Below are 21,520 nucleotides of genomic sequence, written 5' to 3'. Positions count from 1 at the left end.
GCCTAGGTACTGTAAAAGAAGGGACTGTGTTAGTATAGTCACTCTGGGTTTGTCTGCAAGCGAACGTGTCACCATGAAGTGCTATTCTGTCCTGGGGGAGAGGTGGTCTTCGGTTAGATAGACTCTGTGGCTCCGTCTTCGGTTAGATAGACTCTGTGGCTCCGTCTTCGGTTAGATAGACTCTGTGGCTCCGTCTTCGGTTAGATAGACTCTGTGGCTCTGTCTTCGGTTAGATAGACTCTGTGGCTCGGTCTTCCTCTATTTCCACACACAAATTTGGTTTTGTTCACTAAGCTGTTTGGAGTTCAGACATGTTTTATGTGCATACATGTTCATTACAAATTAATTTGCAAGAGCAAGTTTAGTCTCAAGATGAAGGCAAGTGGTCATCAGATTTGTTGTTGTCCCAGCTTCAGATTAAACTTCGATCTGTTGAAAAAGGAGATGAAACAGTGCTGTGTTTGCTTTTGGCTATTGCTAGTGAGTCATCATCCTACCTTACCACACACACTCTTTTCTGAGTATAAATACTCTCTTTGTCTTTACAAAAGGTTGTTTCAATTGGAGTTTCAGTGCAGGCTTCAACTCTCTTAGTGGGTTTTAAGATATTGAACATCTGTGAACACTGCAAAATAATAAAACAACAAGACAAGTGATCCAGGAGTAGACAAGGAAATGTAATTTACTCCCCTTCCCCCCCCCCAAAAAAAAAAAAACCCACAAAGAAGCTGACTTAAGTAATAAGTTACTTACAGATGTATTTCTGTAAATAAATAGGTATTAATTACCTCAGAGGCAAATAAGTTATTGAATGTTTTGCATGCTTTGGCATCTATCTTCAAAGACAAAAGTAGTGAATTATGCAGAGCTTTACATGTATTTATATTAATCTTTCCTTGAAGCACAAAGATATCAAGTATCTTTTGTGTGGTGCTTGATTTAAAATTTTGTCAGAGATATGGAGTGCTACTATTGATACAGATTCCTTCTATGCTTAAATAAAGCTTTCTATATTACTGAATTTTGTTACTCTCTGGTTTTCAATAATGCAAGCAGCACATACTTTATAAGAACAGCCAGGGTTCGTATTAGTTCCCAGGTGCTGCTTTTTGAAGATACTTAGACTGATACTAAGAGATGATTTAATATTTACAGATGAATGTATCAGGACACAGTGTAGCTCATAGTAGCTCTGTAAGCAAACATGCTGCTGCTGTTAATAACATACAAAATTGTTTTAGCCCTGAGGACAAGTATGAGCATTAGCCTGGAAGTGGAAGTTGTCAGCAGCTGCAGCTGTGCTGTGGGGATATGTGTGAACACAAGGCTTGACTGAGAGGCGGCCAGGGGAAGTAGGCTGAAATGCCTCAGTCGTGCAAGGTTTGCCTGTGGAAGCTGTGTGCTCCTCCTGTTCGCCTTCTCCAAACAGCATCAAAGATTAACTAGATAAAGCTGCTTGTAAAGCAAGATTTTAGCAGGTATTTTGTACCTGAAATAGTTAGGTACAGCACATAGTAAGAGGGCTTCCAAAAGTGTTCAACCCTTAGTACCGAGGGAGTAATTGACAGCTGTCTTCTCTGTCAGCATGTCTTGTTTCAATTGCTTTTGGGGTCATGTGCTTTCCTGTGTCCTTTTCTACTCTGTGTCAAGCAGCTCCCTTGGGTAAGACCAGCTTCCAGTATCGCAGCTTCAGCGTTTGAGGAGGTGTGCGGTGGCACTGGAGTGTGTGCTTGGGCCTCTCTAAACAGATGCGAATACCATACCGAGACATAGCAGTGCTACAGGTGACTGATGAAGCAATCAAAACATTTGATGATGGCATTTAGTGTAACAGATGCAAAGGTGTACAGAAAGTAAAGGTGAAGTCAGAAATGATCAGAGGGTTAAGATGGCAGCAAAGTTTTCAGAGGCTTAGATGTGCATAGTACTTAATTGGGAAGCATTTTTATACAGGTTCTTCCAAACTGATACAAGAGAATTGTAAACCAATTATGCATATCTGTGACCATATACACAGCTGGAATGTAAATTTAAACCTATGACTATGTTATCCTGCTGTCTTAATCTGTATATTGAATAATATTAAGGAATACAGAACAGGAAATATGTTGCTGGAAAATTATTTAATATTTGTAAATCTTGAGGGTAATGAAGTGCCAGGAGTATATTATGAGAAATTGTGTGTATTTATTTTTTCATAATTTAATAGTGGTTGCCTTTAGCTATGGTGAAGTTACAGAAGAATGTTTTATTGGCATTTTTGACAAGAATGTATTGACATTTTTAAGCAGTATGATTGATCACACAGACTCAGTCCCATAATTGTTCTGCCCTCATAAACGTAGAGTGTATCCACAAAACACATCCAAGCATCCATGTTTTTCTTTAAACTGCTTTATTGCATTATTGTAAAGACAAAAATATATCCATGCTGGATTTCAGGGGGTTTTTGGTTATGCAGGGAAACAGAATAATAAGGGAGCAGTGAGAAAAAGCTGGATAATTAGTGTATTGTACAGATGTAAGCAGCAGTGTTTGGGCTGAGCACATAGGGGCCACTTATTGTATGACTTTGTACTAGTATCCTTTCCAGAGATTGTAAGATGCTCTATGTTTTTGGTTTTCCATTTATGCCAGAGCAGCTCCTGTTCCCTGCTCTCCTGACCGAATCTGCCTTAACTTTGAGTGACTTTCCCTTTTGATTCTCAGAAGGCAAATATTTGGAGGCCCTTTTTGTCTCTTCTCAATGTTGAGCAATTAGCCTTCTTCCTTTTATGCAGCTCAGGTTTATAACATATTCCATCATGTAGTTTGTTGCTGTCTGCCTTGGATACTTATTTGATGTAATAACCAGTGCTGTGTTAAAAACCTGACTACAGAAGAGATTTTACAAAGTGCTTGAAAGATGTAGAAGCAAGGGTCTTTTAGAGTGAACTTAACCTTTTAACTGCCTAAATATCTAAGCATGCTTGCAAATTCTCCCCATGTTACTATCATTTAATTATGTTGGTTGTTATGACAAAATTAGGCCTCTGGGGTAGACAAATGGGAATCTCAGTACTGGAACCAGAGGTTAGTTATTTGTGATTAATGCAGCAAGGGAGATCAAGTAGTGACTAACAAGCGATTGGAAGAGATTGTAACTATTATTTAAGTGCTCTGGGTGTTCTGTATATAAAAATACGTTTGTCTTTTGGCAAGAAGCCTTTTGATCATCTTAACTATTCTGCCAAGAATCCTGCTGAATTCTAGGTGTTCATCAGCAGTGAAATTACATGCAAATGCACCTGAAAGTTGAATGAAATGAAATGAAGGCATAGTCATAGGGGAGAAAAATGCTGCCTACGTGCCAGCATCTGGAACATAAGTCAGTGAACATAGTATAATTTAAAAGTTCTGCCTGTAGTGGCTAGTAAGTTCTTTGTAATAAAACTTATGCTTTAAAAGAAATGGTAGTATGTCTGGCTTCTGTCTGTCTGGACTGTCTAGTGAAGTACAGATGTCTGAGATTGCCTGAGAGGTATAAGGTGCAATCACATGTGCTAATGAGCAATTTTTTTTAATTTCTGTATCACTTGCTTCCAGTTTTATTGGCAATGTGCTATGCGGGGGTGGCTTAGGAATTATTCAATGTTAGTTAATTTTGTTCAATGCAAGTCTTACCTGGGGAATTTACAGACCTTTAGGGAATGCATTTGTGTTTGGATAAATGCTCTTAAGCAAAGCAAACCAGTGGTTGATAGATGGACGTGTGCTGGAGTAGGCAATACTTTGAGAGACTGAGATGTGGCAGGACTTACCTGATCTGCTTCTCATCTTCTGCCTGGGATCTCTCTACAGACCTGTGTAGGAACTCTCGTCAGAGTCACTCACAGATAGAGAAGTTGTGGAAGCGCAACTAAGGAGCTAGATTGTCCTGAAGAACTTTTTCTTGTAACAGGTGATATACCAAAGATAAGCTCTGAATGTCGGGAGGGGGGTGTGTGGGGGTGGAATTAAGCTGAGCATGTCTGGAAGCAAGAAAGAAGATCTTAAGGGAGTTTGATTTGAAATAACTGGGATGCAACATAATACCAACAATGTAAAGTTCAGACTTAAACTAACTTCAGGAAGTGGAATCTTTTTCTGTGGTTTGCAGAGCCAAGTACCATGCTCCTTTTTCTCCAGCACTGAACAAAATGCATTGCTCAACATGGGCAATTCGTTGCTGTTGATGTGTGCTGTTGGTTTAGCATTAATAATTGCAGTCAGACAAATCCCTTACACTCAGGGCTATAAACCTCTGGGTGTGCTTAGTAGTGGAGGACTTTGAGGTATAAAGCCTGCTTTCCATGAGAACTAAAGGTACAAGGCATTAATGAGGGAATTGAACATTATCCTTTTGGCTCTTTTGATTAAATACCCACTTGAAAAATTACTGCTTTTTAAATGTGTTAGAAGCTTGCGAAAAATGCTAAAGGAAGAAGACCAAAAGAACATGATCTGTTTATGGCATCTTTTTAAAATGACACTATATTAAAGCACTGATTTGCTGGCAGCCTTCTTACCGTAAGTCATCACTCTTCATAGCTCATCAGTTTAATTTAATAAAAATGAATGCTTATAAATACCACAGAGGCTTGTTAAACTGAAGAGAACAACTAAGAAAATGGGGAAATTTTTGTGGTATTCGGAGTTTCTCACCACCAAAAGCTAAAGATGTTGCAGAGCTGGCTAAATGCAACTATTACGCAATGCTTGTCTCCCCTTCTTCTCCAACATTGCCTTGGGCAGCTTGTTCTGCCCCTGCACTGTACATAGGCTGATGACTTGCCAAAACAGCCTTTTCGTCCCGTCCCCCCTGCCTTGTTGCTCAGTTTTGGAGGATAGTGATACACATCTGGTCTGCCTGATACAGGAATACTTGCCCTGTGCTTGTGGAATGAACTATCCCATGTGGATACTGTGGCACTGTTCATTTTTGAGGTTGTTTGTGGAACGGTGAATGTTAATTTTCACTTTCAGTACTGAGATCACTTTTGGGAAACCTTCCTTCTGCTCAGTTGTCATAGAGGTAATGGTGCCTGGGGCTTCAGAGGGCCAGCAGCAACAAGAATAATTGATTTATTTCAATTTATCATACTTGTTTATTGCTTTTCTGAACATGTATTCCTGGGCACTTGTGCAACTCTCAAATAACAAAGTATAGCATAACATGCCCTTTAAAATGGCAGGTTATTTTGAATTACAGCATTTTCACGATGGTAGCTGAGAAATAATAACAAATCTTAACAGGAGGAGTGCAGTTGAGGGCTCCTCCTGGTGTGTTTTCCTTTCAGCAGAGCTGAAGGACAGGTAGTTGTGTAACCTCGCATGCTGAGCTGATGTGTGTCAGCAGCCCAGTGAGCAGCCCTGCCACAGCTCTGCTCTCTGCAAGGTTTTGAAAATGTCATGGCTTAATTGCCATGGGAGACACATGCCTGAATGTTTCTGCCCAAGTGGCTACTCGTCTTGGTGTAAGTGTTGCAGAATCAGACCCGTTACACCAGACTGGATGAGTCATTTTCTCAGCTTACCAGGACATCTAGCTTCATGTATTAGCTTCCTAGAATTTAGGATTTGTCTGGGCTTACGTTCCAAGGCAAATTTAGCGTAGTTTTCTGTATTTTAGAAACGCTACTGAACAGGAAAGTGAATGTCTGCTCTGTCTGTGGATGTGTTCATATTTTTTGTTTAACTTTGTTGCCTTTAATGGCTTCAAAATGAATATTTACATTGTATAGATACTCTAGAGGAAAACAAGATTTTAGGTTAAAAATCTGACTGATATCCTAATTGTGCAGTATGAAAGAGAATTTTGGGTTTTGTTGTGTTGATTTATTGCATGTGTTCATTGCGTAATAGCTCTCATGAATGCAGCAACCAGAAAATCGGTTGCTGTATTTTTTGCATTTTTCCAGCATTTCTTGAGGCATTTGTTTAATGTATATTTTTACCTTTTGGAGCGAAAATAAAATCTTGACAGTGTTGGAGTTTGCCCTGATAAGAAAGGCTTACTTGAAACTGATCTAGTAGAGATCAGAGTAAGATCTGCAATCTAATGTCATTACAGAGATTGAGAACCTGTCAAATAGCACTGAAACTCTGGTAGCTAAAAATAAAATAGCACAGTTGTTAACATTCTTTAAGAAAAAGGCATACTTTTTAAAGCTGTTCTGGAATATTTTTTTTTTAGTTAAGTTGGACAGAAGTCAGATTCAAGACAGCAAGCTGGTAGTACAAAGTTAATATATTTGGAGGTTACTGTGTAGGAATCCATGCGGTTTGATCTAAATGCCTTTATTTATATAGGGAAGAACACAAGGTAAACTGAATGTGCACAGTGGTTCCACAAATTGGAGCTATTTACTTTCATTTACTATATGTTGTGAAGTGCTACTGTGCATAGACAATTTAAGCTGTGTGAATTATGTGATGGAACGTAAGAGAAGTGAAAAAGAGGCAACAGCAATTCATGTTTAGTTTTGGTTTATTCAAATGCTTTCTCTAGAAATCAAGACAAAAAAGCAGCAAAGAGCAAAGCAGTTGACCACTATCTCAAAACCTGGCTAAGGAGATAATAGTTGGGATTATCCCACGACAACATAAGGTGTATGCAATGAGAATAAAAGGAGAAAAAGCTTTTATGGACCATTTGCAAATCTTTTTGTGTTTCTGTTCTTGCATTTTAAATCTTCATCTGCCAACCAAGAAAGCATGTTTCCAAGTTGGTGTACCTCTTCTTGTTCTTCAGAAAAGCTAATTTATTGCCACAGATACCTATTGCCTTGCAGTATTTCTTAAAGCTCCTTACACAGTCATTTTGTATTCATTGTATGCTAGTCAGTGTAACAAACTCTTTCTGTATTATATCCTTGCAAGTTGTCTTCAGAGTATGAGAAAAGAAACCAAATATACCGGCAAGTGCAAGATCTTGTGTTGGGTAATAGGCCCCCTCACATCAACAGATGCTAATTGCATTGACAGATGGTGGAGGATCCCAGTCCAGCGCATGTGGCAATGAACTAAGTCCCAAAGTTATGGATGATGGGGGCAAAGCTACTCTGTTGAAATATGTCTTGGCTTGCCCAGCATTATAATGAGGACAGAAACATTTGCTGCTCCTTGGAATGTACTGCTCATGAAAGGCAGTAGATGAGAGCAACAAATTCTTATCATTGAGAAATGGGCAAGAGAATGGGTCATTTGGCAAAAGCTGGTGTAAAGGCCCCACTTGCTTCTGAGGGATATTTTTGCATCTCTGGAAGCAGGTGAGAAGCTGAGTGAGCTTGTCCAGTATTTACCAGGACTGTTTAACTGGTTTTAAAGTACTTTTAAAAAAGTCTGTTTGAACCCTCTCACCAAGTTCCAATTTTCATCTCATGATGGGAGTTTCACCCGTAATGCTAACCCAAAATAATCATTTACACTATGAAGTTTAAAAGATACTGGTACTAGAACTAGTAGCTTTGATGAACATACACATTTTTAGTTCTGCATGTGACTGAGTTAATGTGTAGTTTAATACTGTGTTTTTCACTTTCCCCCTGAAAGATAGAGTTTAAAATATGCAGCTTTTATGGCAAGGCTGTGTTCCTGTTGGAGTCTGGACTTGATCTAATTTGCTGGTGATGATCTGCCCATACTCTTGACATTGCACTTGCAGAAGTTTCTACTCCTTTTATACGCGTTTTAAAACTTTCAGGCTCAGAAGGAAAGAATTTTGGTGGTGTATGGTTAAACTGTGCAAGTGTCTTTTGAGTTTGTTTGCAGTTCCTTTTCTAGCATTTCCTTCTGGTTTGGTTGGGCTTAACTAATGATGTCAGCTTCACTAGTATTTCAGTTCTGTCTGTGAAAAGTGCAAGCCTGGCTCCCCCTGTGGCATAGGGAAGTGCTCCACTTCTCAGTTCGTTACTGGTTTTCTCCTAAAAGCCTGTGACCACTGGTATTACGTTGTTGCTGTAAGTTGCTTCCAGTAGTTCCTGCTATTATGCAAAAGACATATACACAATAAAAGGCCTGAATATTGCTGCATGTTTTTAACAAAAGAATGAATTTATTGAACAGTATGAGGTTTGCTGTTACTCTGATGGAGCATGTGTGTAAAAACATGATGGTGTAACAAAAATGTGTCTTCCAAGCTTTCAGGTTCCTCACAGGCAAATCTTGGTCATAAAATTCTGAGCAGCAGCCAGATGGCTGAAACCTGGAAGTGTGGCTGTGGAGTCTAGCAAGAGAAAACCTACTCCTTGGTAACAGTAGAACATTAACACATTCAGAGTAATATATTACTAGCAGTGATGGCATATTGCATTGTGGCTCAGTTGTGCTTAATGGAGTCCTGCGATCTCCATGATTCAGCTGCACACATGAAAGCAGGGCACTCCCCAGTTCATCTGCTTGTGGAAAAACACAGCAGCTTTACTGTTTGATAGAGGAAGCACCTCAGATATTCCATTTCCCGTCACCCCTCCTTGCATTTTATCTTTCTCTTCTCTGGTATATTAATGCCACAAATTTTAAAACAAACAAACAAACAAACCCCAAAACAACCCCAAACAAAAAACCCCACAGCAAAACAAAACCACAAAAACCACCCAAAATTCCTTCCCCCTCAGAGTATTCACACCCAGCGTACTTCTGTTTTCTTCTAGACAGAGAACAAGCAGACCTCAGCAGGGTTTTTTTGTCATCCATCCAAAAAGCATTCACCCTTCTAACAGTGTGTGGGAGATGAGAGAATTGGAATTGACATGTCACATCCCAGGTCAGCAAAGTACTGCCAAAATCTTCCAGGAAAAGAAGGAAATTGGAATTTGACAATTCCAGTGCCTTTTAAAATCAGAGTTGTATTTCTGCTGGTGTGTGGGTACAAGATGATGGAGTCCTTGTGTTACTACTACTAGAAGATAGTAGTGACTGAATCAACATTAGAATTGAGTATGACCAAGACTTCATGTGAAGTCTCTTAACACCATCTTCAATACACTTTAAAAATGGCAATTTAAAAAAATCAACACTTTTAATGCTAACTATCTGTTTGCTCCTACTTAGGTAACTTCTATTTCTCAAAAGCACCTACTGAGGATAGTGGTTTTAAGAATTTTTCTCAAAAGTAAGCTTGTAGCTCAACCTTTTTCTTGACATTTCCATTTTAATATTGTCCTGGTTTCAGCTGGGATGGAGTTAATTTTCTTCTTAGTAGTTGGTACAGGGTTGTGGTTCGGCTAGGATGTGAAAACAATGTTGATAGGACACTGACATTTTTAGTTGCTGCTGGGTGATGTTTATACTAAATCGAGGACTTTTTGGTTTCTTGGGCCCTGCCAGCGAGAAGGCTGGAGGGGCACAGGACATTGGGAGGGGACACAGCCAGGACAGGTGACCCGAAGTGGCCAAAGGGACATTCCCTACCATATGATGTCATGCTGAGTTTATAAACTGGGGGAAGAAGAAGGAAAGGAGGGGGAACATCTGGCATTATGGTGTTTGTCTTCTTGAGTAACCATTACGTGTGGTGGAGCCCGGCTATCCTGGGGATGGCTGAACACCTGCCTACTGATGGGCAGTGGTGAATGAATTCCTTGCTTTGCTTTGTTTTCCTTGCGTAGATGGCTTTTGCTTTACATGTTAAATTGTTCTTCTCTCAACCCTTGAGTTTTACATTCCTTTTCGATTGTCCTCCCCATCCCTCTGGGTGGGTGGGAGTGAGTGAGCAGCTGCGTGGGGCTTGGTTGCCGGCCAGGGTTAAACCATGACAAATATATACAGTTCAGTGATTTATAACAAAAAAAAAGCTGATACAGTAACCATCTAGGCTGGCAGTTCAAGGCAGCTATACCAGAACTCCATCAGTACCATTAAAATCATTAACATACAACCTAAAAGGATATATGCCATCTCTTAGTTGTACAATAGTTGCCTTTTGTCTTTTTGCACATTAAATTTGGAACTGGTTTCTGAGTCGTATCGCAGCCCAGCTTGTCTAACCAGGAGACACTGTACACGGAACCAGTTCCTCCCAGCTACAGCTATAGTTGGAAAGCTGGGAGGATGGGAAGTGCAGCTCACGCTGATGGGCAGATGAGGCCATGTGCAGGGAAATCTGAATTAGAGGACAGGAAACTTTTCCTCCAGTTTGCCATTTTACTCCTAGTAGACTTGCCTGTCTTTGCCAACTGGTTTTACTGAATTCAGTCAATTTGCATCTGCTTGAAGGGTGGCCCAGTGGATCTCAGTTTCCTTCTGTGATTCACCTGAGCCTGCTCAGCAAGCCCTTAGTAGAGGGAAGCCTGCAGGAGCTACTATGTGCTTTGGTGTGTTTGAAATTGTTTAGATGTGGGAGAAACATCTTTAGAGTCCTTGGGCTGCAAACCGTAACTTAGCCCCCAACCTAACCCATGCGATTTCCCTAGCAACACTCCTTTATTACGAAACAATGGTAGAAGAAATCCAGGAACAACTGGGTTGCATTGTTTGTCTGAGCTGCAGTGATACAGATAGAAATGATATGCGTGACATAAACCAGATTAAATTACAAAACTGTGCGGCCTAGTTTTGAAGAGATTGTCAGTTATTTAGGTATACCTTTGTCAGCAGGGAGCGGGACAGACCCATTTGATCCATGGGTCTGTTCTCTGAAGGTTTTTATTGAATACAGTTTTTTGACTCTAGAATAGTTGTACAGTGTTATGAAAGAGATTGCTGTACTTGTTCTCATGTGGTGGAGAAAAAAAGTGGATTAGTATGTAGAGTTGATGGACCTGGTGGTTAGTGAAGTTAACCATGTCATTTCCACTGACAGAACTGGCTACAAAGATGCTTGCATCAGTGAACAGTAGGCTCTACAGAAACCACCATATAACCCATTCACACACATATATAAACATCTGTTTCATGACAGAGGTTTTAAGTTTAAAAAAAGTAGTTTGGATTTGAAAATTCCAGTTCATTTTGAAATAGCTTACTTCCTCTGTATTCTGCGGCTGCTGCATTTTTTGTGTAATCCCACGCTGTCAGTTTGTGACCTTTCCTGGACCCGATGGCACGATGGTCAGTACCAGTTTGACTTCTTGTGTAGCGTTGCCTCAGCTTTTGGTGCCCCTTACAAAGGTAAGCATTAAATGCCAATGCATTGTCATTGCCTCTTGTTTGGTCTTCATTGCTAATACCAGAGAGGTGTTTTAAATGCCTAGAAATCATACGCTCTCTTGCATGTGTACAGCTGGAGGAAGCCTCTTTACGGTCTCCATAGGCAACCACACCATTTTTAGAATCTGACCAAACACCACTTTGAGATGAATGAAATTTGTGGCCTGGAAGATTTGTTTGTTTGTTTGTTTCGTTTCTAAATATATGTTCATTCCTTTTTCCATTTGTCTTGACTTCAGACTTTCTGAAGTTAGATGCTGAGGTCTGATCTAGCCACGCAAGTAGAAAAAGGCACCTCCAGAGGGTCATTCATCTGATATATTTTAATTGTCTGTTTTACAGTGACACTAAACACCCTCTGGAGGTATTAGGTTCTCCCCACTCCTGAGTGATAAGGCTCAGATTTAGACATCTGACTCAGGGACACCTACGATGAGTAGGTGAATTTTAGGGTGAACACCAAAAGGAGCTGGTTTAGCAAAGCCCATTGTTTACCCTGCTAAGCTACCAAGTTTTGCTCTGAGTGAAAGTGTTTGGGGAATGATCAGAGGAGTGGTTCACCTCTCAGGGCAGGGGGAACAGTATCCTCAGGTGGGGTGAGTGGGAGCTGTCAATCAACAGCTGCAAATAAGGAGGCAGCCAGCATCATTCTGCAGGTGCATTGTGACATGACACCTTTCCTCATGCAATGTCCATTTTCTTTCCTCCCTTTCTACATCTGCAGAGACTTTGTGAGGGTTCAGTGCCTTTGACACAGCCATTACAAGGAGCGGAGCACAGTCAGGCACGCTTTGCAGCACAGGCGTTGAGGTCTTGGTGCCATTGCTTCAGATGCAACGTGCTTTGCAGTCACTGGTTTGTTAGCCCCCTTGTACACACACAGCAAATTCTCTGTAGCTGCCTGGTTTGTTTTAAAAGCTGACTGTACAAACTCAGAGTGTGAATTTTTTTCCTTCCAGGTTTGTTTTAGCTATGTAAATGGGAGCCAGTGTTTTTTACAAGGGTGAGTGATGTTTTTTCTGTATGACAGCTTGTTCTGAATACAGTATAGCTCGGTTAGCTCCTGACCTGCAGCACAGGTGTTTTGTGCCATGGCTACAGGAGATGAAAAAGCCTACAAGTACAGCCAGCAAGCATAGCGCAGTATGGTGTTGTCTGCAGCAGGTTACTTGCTACAGATTATTATACATGAACCAGTAAAAGTTCACTGATCCTGTTTTTCCTTCTTTCAAAACCCAGTGAGGACTTTGCAGCACACCTCCTCTGATTTTGAAGTAATGGGTTTATTACCTGTCTTTTTACCACGTGGTAACTATTCGCTTGCAAGTAACTCATTTTATGCTCAAGTGTGGAGAAAAACGCAAAAAAAACTTCCTACAAAATAAATTCTTCATCAATTTACAAGTGAGAAAAAATGGATTAGATTAGAAATTATCTGCAGTTTTCATTGCAGAATTGCTACCCTATATGGTTTAAAATTAACTTTACATCAATTGGTCAAATTACTTGCATTTTAAATTCAGTGTGCCATTTAGATCTCAGATGACTAGCAATTAAAACGTGGACTGTAATAATACTCTGCAATAAGTGGCAATATTAGGACAAGGGGAAATGGCAAGAGAAGACCAAGACTCCAATGTTTCTGCCTAAACTGCTGCTTAGTTGTCCGAGTTGGTCTTTCTGGTTCCTGACCATGCTGCCTTTGTAGACTTTGTGTTAATAAAGAAACAGGCAAAAAATCAGTGATGCTGGGGTGTGTGTATTGCATTTGCAAAACCAGAGTTTTTATTTACCAACAGTTTTTATATAGGCATGGCTTTGTTACTCTGACTTCTTTTCCTATCAGCTCTGTTTTTGTAGAAGACTCATACTGCTGTATTACCAAGGTTGCTTTAGTGTAAGAAAAAACAGATATCCCTTGGCTGAAGAATGCCCCACACAACTTTTGTGTTCTGCTGAAGTGCTCCCAACATTATCATGCACATGGGCTCCAGTAGCACCTTCTTAATACCAAAGGGATTCAATGCTGGATCTGTTGATTTGCATTAGACCACAGACGGGAACTAGTACATGGAGTCTATGCCTCTTGTTGGCTTGCTGCTCTCCACTTAGGTATTTCTTTAGAGAAAGATTTGGGAGGAGAAGGAGTGCGGAGAAACAACCATGAGACTAACCGAGATAAATGCAAACTTTTTGTTAGATTTTCTATACAGTAATTGTCATGGTTTAACCCCAGTCAGCAGCCAGGCATCACACAGCTACTCGCTTGCTCCCCTCACAGTGGGATGGAGGAGAGGATCAGAAGAGTAAAAGTGAGAAAACTCATGGGTTGAGATAAAGACAGCTTAATAGGTAAAGCAAAAACTGCGCACACAAGCAAAGCAAAACAAGGAATCCATTCATTACTTCCCATTGGCAGGCAGGTGTTCAGCTGTCCCCGGGAAAGCAGGACACATCACATGTAACGGTTACATGGGAAGACAAATGCCATAACGCCAGATGTTTCCCTCCTCCTTCTTCTTCCCCCAGCTTATATACCTCAGCATGACATCCTGTGGTATGGAATATCCCTCTGGCCAGCTCAGGCCAGCTGTCCTGGCTGTTCCCTCCCAATTTCTTGTGCCTCTCGACCCCTTTCACGGGCAGGGCTCAAGAAACTGCAAAGCCCTTGGCTTAGTATAAGCATTACCTAGCAACAACGAGAAACATCGGTGTGTTATCCACATTGTTCTCACACCAAATCCAAAACACAGCACTGCACCAGCTACTAAGGAAAAAATTACCTCCACCCCAGATGAAACCAGGACAGTAATAAAAAACTTTAGGTGGTGAGAGGGGTAAGGATTCATACAGGTCTATTATTAGCATCCAGAAATGTGTTTACTTTTTACTCTCTTAGCAGTCTCAAAAATACTCTCCAAGAGTCACACAATATTGATTATTAAATGGGGAGGCAACTGATATCTGTCACATCAGGCAATGTCAGCTCATCAGTTGCTACTTGATGTTAGAAATCATAGTGCGAATGTTACCTTTAGGGAAAATAGGCAGCCTTTTTTGCACAATGAAAGAAGCACTCAGTATGGAAGATATTTATTATATTTAAGTCGTTTTGAATGCAGTTGTGTAAAGCTGTCCATTTTAGACCATTGTAGTTTAGGTGGTGAAGAATGAAGAGTCATCTGTAGGTGGAAAAAAGAGCGAATTTGAGCGAATTTGGTTACATTGTATTAAGGTATTAATTTTAACATTCAGAAAGCTGCCACTCGTGGGATTGCAGTGGGTGTGAAAAATATTATCTGAAAGCCAAAGTCAATGGCTTCCCTTCTCCGTTCTTTCTCTAGTTTTGATTAATAGATTAGAAAAAAACAGTTCTTTAACTTCTTATTACTGTTTGCCCTAGAGCAGAATTCTAAAGAATGTTGCAGGGGAAATAATAGAGTGACCATAAGATCCATTTCTGTCATTTAATGTCAGATGAAGGCCATTTTTGGACAGTGTTTACACAATTGATTTTGATGTGTACTTAACATGTTTAATAGTAAAGAGAAATAGCATGAAAGAAACCACATTTACTTGTGTAGGGGGTGTGTGTATATGTTTGAATGGATACATGTATATCAATGATACAAAATAGTATGGTCTGTACATTGCATAAGAGAAGAGGGAGTAATCAGTGAATCCTGTGTTTTGAATGATTTCTCTCTTCCTACCTTCTCCTCCACAACATTCCAACATGGTCATGATTCACGTCAGTATGTTAATGCCTTACTTGCCTCAGTCTTTAGTAGTAAGACCAATTGTTCTCTGGGCACCCATCTCCCTGAGCTGGAAGACAGGGAGGAGGAGCAGAACAAGGCCCCCACAATCCAAGGGGAAACGGTCAGTGACACAGGTCTATGGGGCCGGGTGGGATCCACCCAAGGGTACTGAGGGAGCTGGCGGTGCTCACCGAGCCACTTCCCATCATTTATCAGCAGTCCTGGCTAACCGGGGAGGTCCCAGGTGACTGGAAGTTGGCAAACGTGACACCCATCTACAAGAAGGGCCAGAAGGGGGATCCAGGGAACTACAGAGCTGTCAGCCTGACCTCAGAGCTGGGGAAGGTTATGGAGCAGACCATCTTGAGTGCCATCATGCAACGCGTACAGGGAAACCAGGTGATCAGGCCCAGCCACCAGGGGTTTGCGAAAGGCAGGTCCTGCCTGACCCTCCTGATCTCCTTCTGTGACAAGGTGACCTGCTTAGTGGGTGAGGGAAAGGCTGTGGATGTTGTCTGCCTGGCCTTTAGTAAAGCCTTTGACACCACTTCCCACAGCATTCTTCTGGAGAAACTGCTTGCTCGTGGCTTGGGCAGGTGCACTGTTTGCTGGGTTAAAAACTGTCCAGACACTCGAGCCCAAAGAGTGGTGGTAAACGGAGTTACATCCACTTGGTAGCTGCTCATACATGGTGTTCCCCAGGGCTCAGTACTGGGGTCACTTCTGTTTAATACCTTTATCAATGATCTGGGTGAGGGGATCAAGTGAACCCTCAGTAAGTTTGCAGATGACACCAAGCTGGGCAGGAGTGTTGATTTTCTTGAGGATTGGAAGGCTGGCAGAGGGATCTGTACAGGTTGGATTGACAAGCTGAGGCCAGCTGTATGAAGTTCAACAAGATGTGCTGGGTCCCACACTCAGGTCACAACAAACCCATGCAACACTACAGGCTTGTGGAAGAGTGACTGGAAGGCTGCTTCATGGAAAAGGACCTGGGGGGGTGTTGGTCAACAGCCAGCTGAATATGAGCCGGCAGCGTGCCCAGGTGGCCAAGGTGGCCAACAGCACCCTGGCTTGTATCAGGAATAGTGTGGCCAGCAGGACCAGGGCAGTGATCGTCCCCCTGTACGTGGCACTGGTGAGGCCGCACCTTGAACACTGTGTTCAGTTTTGGGCCCCTCACTGCAAGAAAGACATTGAGGTGCTGGAGTGTGTCTGAAGAAGGGCAACAAAGCTGGTGAAGGGTCTGGAGCACAAGTCCTGTGAGGAATGGCTGAGGGAACTGGGGCTGTTTAGTCTGGAGAAAAGGAGGCTGATGGGAGACCTTTTCACGCTCTACAACTACTTGAAAGAAGGTTGTAGTGAGGTGGGTGTCAGTTTCTTCTCCCAAGTTACAAGTGATAGTATCGGAGGAAATGGCCTCAGGTGGTGCCAGGGGAGGTTTAAGTTAAATTTCTTCACAAAAAGGGTTGTTAAGCATTGGAACAGGCTGCCCAGGGAAGTAGCTGAGTCACAATCCCAGGAGATACTTGAAAGATATGTAAAGTGGCACTTAGGGACATGGTTTAAGTGGTAGACTTGAGAGTGCCAGGGTAATGGTTGGAATCGATGATCTTAAAGGTCTTTTCCAACCTAAATGATTCTATGATTCTGTTGTTCTATGGAAAGGACATATATATATGTAAAAGTTTAGTCCAATGTTTTTACACATGTGAAAGAATTACAAAGAAAAAGATACAGGAGAAAAAAATTAATTGGGAGCTTATTTCCTTATGAGCAAAAGCCACAAGGTTTTGGATCCCTTCCCCACCCGTCCAGTTTCTGGATTTGCCTATACCATGTGTGTAGAGCATTAGCCTGGAAGAGAAATTGTAGTAAATACACCTGTAAAGATCCTCTCAGTAGAATTTGTCTATCCTGTTCACTAGGAACCACAATCTATTAGTTAAATTTTGGCTCTAGAATGATATTGCAGAAAGAAAATAATCCCCACGATTTATTTTCACGTATTAATTGCATTGAATTATAAAAATACTTGAAAGAAATCATATGCATTGGAAGTCTTTTCTCCACCCTCTTTTAGTAAATTAATTCTAGGCAGATATATTAAGCATTGCAAACATTCAGATTCTTTCAATAGTGCTCAAAGAATATTTCATCTTTACTAATTTCCATTGGCTTGTGTTTGGCGTGGAATTTTGTTTTCATTTTACAATCTCCCTATTTTCTTCATTTCCACCAGGAGAGAGAAACAGAAGAAGAAGATGTCAGGTGGCTTTCAGTTATATGCCTCAAAATGAAGATGAACTGGAATTAAAAGTTGGTGACATCATTGAAGTTGTGGGAGAGGTGAGCAGATCTTTAATGGAATATACACACATTCCATTCTGATATATTTTGTGCATGCTGAGCTCTCAGATACAGTGTGTTTTAAGACATAATTTAAACCAGACATTTTTCTTCAATGTTATACTGACGTGTCTGGTTTGGGTTACTGATGAGGGTGAGGGGATGTGGTTGTTTGCTTATGGATTTTGTGAGGGTTTTTTTCTCTGTAGCCCTTCTGCTGGTTTTAGTCAGTTGATGCTTTTGAGTTCTTTTCAGGGAAAAAGCTCAGTTTTTGCTACAGGGCTGTTTAGTCTTTATCTCTGAAGAGCCAAGATTATAGCAGAAAAGGCTTTTCCCAATTTTAATAAGCCAGCCACAGGGAAGAATTATCTTTATGCAGTTAAACACATTTAAGAAATTTATTTGAAGCCCTCTGGAGTTCAGCCATGACATTCACCTTTTGTCATCTTTGCCTGCAAATTTTAACAATTTCATGTTAGTCTAATCAGATTTAAACCACCACCAATTACCCCTTAAAAAAAAAAACAAAACCAAACCCAAAACCCCAACAAATTGTTTAGAGACTCAAGATGTATATTTGGGTGGAAATGGATGTGGAAAATATCTCTTAGGAAGACTGGGAATAACTTATGAAATCTTGGACAGAGATACAGAAATTTTCTTTGCAGGGGTGAATCTGGTTGCAGGATCAGAACATTTCTTTTCACTCCCAATACCTCTAGTTTTGTTCCATTAGAGATTTTAGAAATATCATCTTGAGCTTAACAACATGAGGACCAAAAGTCAAAATGCTGACTTGTATCCTTTAAGCAGAATGCATTCTAACTCATTTAGTCTTTACTTACTTAGCTTTAAAAAGATCTAAGACCTTAGTCTGCTCTAGCAGCCAGTAAAAGGTGTGTTTCAGCTTGTATCATTTATTTGTAGGATTTTTTTTCCCTGTGACTCAGCAGCTAGTAAGTCAACATTTTATTTTTATTTTTTGTCAAGGATAAATGATTAGTTTTCTTTTTCCTGCATCTGTCACTCAGGTAGTCAGTTCTAAAAGAATATAAATATTACCGCAATCTATATGACATCCAGCGATTTCTTACGAGAGGTTAAATTCTCACACCTGAATATAAGAAGCTTAGTGATCACTGGTTTTCCTTTAACCTAGCTGCGCATGCTGGCTCTGCACATCGTGCTTCCTGGAATCAGACGCAATGTGTCACTTAACTAACCTTATTTTGTCTGTGAGCAGAATTGTAATGTGGGATGGCAAGGTTGTAGGATATTTAAGAACATATTTTGGAGACAAAGTAAAGCCAATATAATTAGTTTTACTGCAGAACGTGAGCTGTTTTCATTGTGCAATTTGAAGTATATTTGACCTCACATGGCCACACAAATATCTTCTGTCAGTTGCCCTACTTAAAACTTTTAAGTCTGTGTCTTTCAAGAGTAAAGTGATGGAAAAAAAACCCCTTCCAAGTATCCAGCCAACAAATTAACTGTACCGAAAGAATTGTATGATTAAATAATTTAGATGAGACACTAGACTTCTCTTATGGAACGCATCTCTTACCGTCTTATAAATCTGAACAACTAATAATAAATAATAGATTTATATAAATCCAAATGGACTGAAAGTGGTTGCATTAAAATTGAAAGATGTAGAACTATGAAAGTGAAACATTCCTGTACTTGCATGTGTGTACTTATAGTTGAGGTTCACTTGGATTGCTGATTACAGACTTTGTAGTCTAAAAGTCATACTTGTACCTTGAATTGCTGCTGTTGAAGAAAGCATTGACAACTTGCTGATATAAGGTTTAAGAAAATACATTGTCTGGGGCTGCTTTTTTGATTGGCAGTCTTAAAGAATGTCATACTGGAATTAGATTTACTATAGTGTGGAATAAGATCGCTCATGGCTAGCTTGAACGGCTGGCCATAAGTAAATGCTGAGGAGGAACAGGTGACACAGGTGAGGCTGTGCCCACTTTGACCTTACAAAATACCCTGTTCTGTCAGATACTGAAACATGAACTCTGCCTCAGGCATCATCTGGTGCATTCATTCGATCCAGGACCTTGTCTGACTCTTCTGAGTAGAACTAGATCAGCTGGTGGAAGAGGGAAAATAAAGGAATTTAGAGAAAAAAATTCTCAGTCAGGAAGTGTTGTTGTGTGACCTTTATTTTCCATCATGGTTGATCTCAAGCAGTTGATGTCAAATACTTGCTGTTATTACTTCCTCTTCTGCCCTTATCATGGTAGTGTTAATTCCTTGGAAAAGTAGGGCAGAATTTTTCTTTTGAAACAGGAACTTTGATGTAGAAAGTACATTCAACCAATGTACTGACTTCATTGTTTACCCTTCTGGTCTTCTGGTTGTGGATAATGCTGCATAAAGAGTCATTGCACTGAAATAGGTTTCACAGTGTTTCTGTCATTATACAATGCTCCTTGTTTCAAATGATCAATGTTTGATGTGAGTGACTTATTATTTAAAAAATATGGCTTCCTCAGTTGCGAAAGTGGAGATTTTTTTCAAGTACCAAAATCACGCTGTGTTATTGTACAAAACCCCCCAAAACAACAGCAAAAAACCCTCTCCAACATAGGTGACAATTGAAGGCAATTCTTGCAAAATATCAATTTTGTTTATCATTACTCAAGATGAAAAACTGGATGATAGCATCTTCAGCATTATTTACAGTGCTTCAGTGGGTAATTGGTACAATAATGGTCATTCACTTTCCATTTCCAGTTGCTTCTCTCTCTTACCCCATCTTTTTATTTGTGGGTAGAAGGTCCCAGATTCCCACAGGTAGTATTTTACCATATCCTCCTAAGAAAGTTGCATCAGTTGATTTAATTAGTTGGTTTTACATTGACTTAGATTAATATTTTTAAATCTCTGTGAATTTCTGTTTAGTTGAAAATAGATCTATTCCTAACTGCTTTACAGCAAACTAAAATGGATCTTTAGATCAAAATGCTGTCTATAAGTCTTTATGCAGGTATTTAGCAAAATATGTGTTTAAAATGTCGCTTAGAGTTGACAACTCATTAAACTTTTCCTGTTGCAAAGAAAAGCTGGTTTCTGTTGTACTGTGCTAATTTGGCTTCATCCTTTAAAAAAACAATGGGTTCTGCTGCTCCTTGAATGCCTTAAAGGTCACTGCCTCCAGTAAAGGGTCGGCAGAAGGGAATGCAAGTCTTCTCAACTGCCTCCATCAGTGCCAAAGCATGTTTCCCCAGACTCCTGGTGAAAATGGGATACACTGGTACATGGTGACTTGCTGAGGATGAGGATTTCTCCCATTCTCCCACCTCTGCTTCAGGCTGCTAATCAATACCTGAGGTGTAGTAGCACCTAAAGCTGCCCCAGATCCTTCTTTCTGGTGCCAACAGATTGGATAAGATACTTTTTGAAAGGGTTTCTATGTCTGTGGTAGTGGTAGATACTACTGGAAATTCCTACAGCAGCAGAAGTGGTTTGGGGCTGTACAGTAGGTTAAAACATCATCAAGTGTGAGTTTTAAGATACTAGGCTTGTCACCAGATGGGTATCTTTGGAGGCTGTATATGTTCAGAATTCATAGTTCCTTCATATTTGTTCTAAATAGTTAGAAATTAATTATAATAAAATCAAACATCCATCACAATAGATAAAGCATTTGTTGTTAAACTAGAGGTTTCCGTAACTACACAGACACTGGTGCCCTTGAGACACTAATTACCAGACTTAAATTAGAAGTACATTTGAAACTAACGAGAGAAGCGTTTCCATCATTGTTTACATTCACATTTAATGTGTGATTGATAGCTTTTTGCTTGTCATTTTGCTAGCTCATTAGATACAACTCTAATTACAGTTGTCCCAAAATACAACTGTAACTAATTGTCTTATTAAATGCAGATATCTGAATTCCAATTATGTTTCACCTTTAGACTTTCATGGGATGCCAGAAAATTAACCTGTAGCATTAGAGCAAGGACATTTGGCATGTCATTCAACGGTTCTGAGCCTGCTTTCATTTGGGGATCAGTCTGTCATCGTGCTGCCATACACCTTGTGGCCTCATCCTACTGAAAAGTCAGCTTTTTGGCAATGTGTAGTGCATGGAGTTAAGCTCACAACTAAATCTTTGACTGAGACATGCTGCAATACCACTGGGCTTATTCTTTGACTTTTAGTTAACTTTGCCATATATTATATGGTCAAATGCTATAAGTAACTTATTTGAAATT

General features: G+C 40.3%; 1 protein-coding gene across 5 annotated transcripts in view; it reads left to right on the top strand.

Annotated features, from left to right (window-relative positions):
- The window catches only part of SH3KBP1 (SH3 domain containing kinase binding protein 1), a 232,069-nt gene that overhangs the window by 98,510 nt on the left and 112,039 nt on the right, over window positions 1-21,520 (top strand). For all 5 annotated transcript variants that reach the window (XM_055801265.1, XM_055801264.1, XM_027778946.2 and 2 more), the window contains one exon: window positions 17,173-17,279. In XM_055801265.1, coding sequence (XP_055657240.1) covers window positions 17,173-17,279 — 107 coding nt within the window. The remainder of the gene's footprint in view (window positions 1-17,172; window positions 17,280-21,520) is intronic.

Source organism: Falco peregrinus, chromosome 4 (assembly GCF_023634155.1).
Source record: "Falco peregrinus isolate bFalPer1 chromosome 4, bFalPer1.pri, whole genome shotgun sequence".
In the NCBI taxonomy this organism is placed as follows: domain Eukaryota; kingdom Metazoa; phylum Chordata; class Aves; order Falconiformes; family Falconidae; genus Falco; species Falco peregrinus.
The sequence above is the reverse complement of the archived record's forward strand: the minus strand, read 5'-3'. Positions and strand labels throughout refer to the sequence as shown.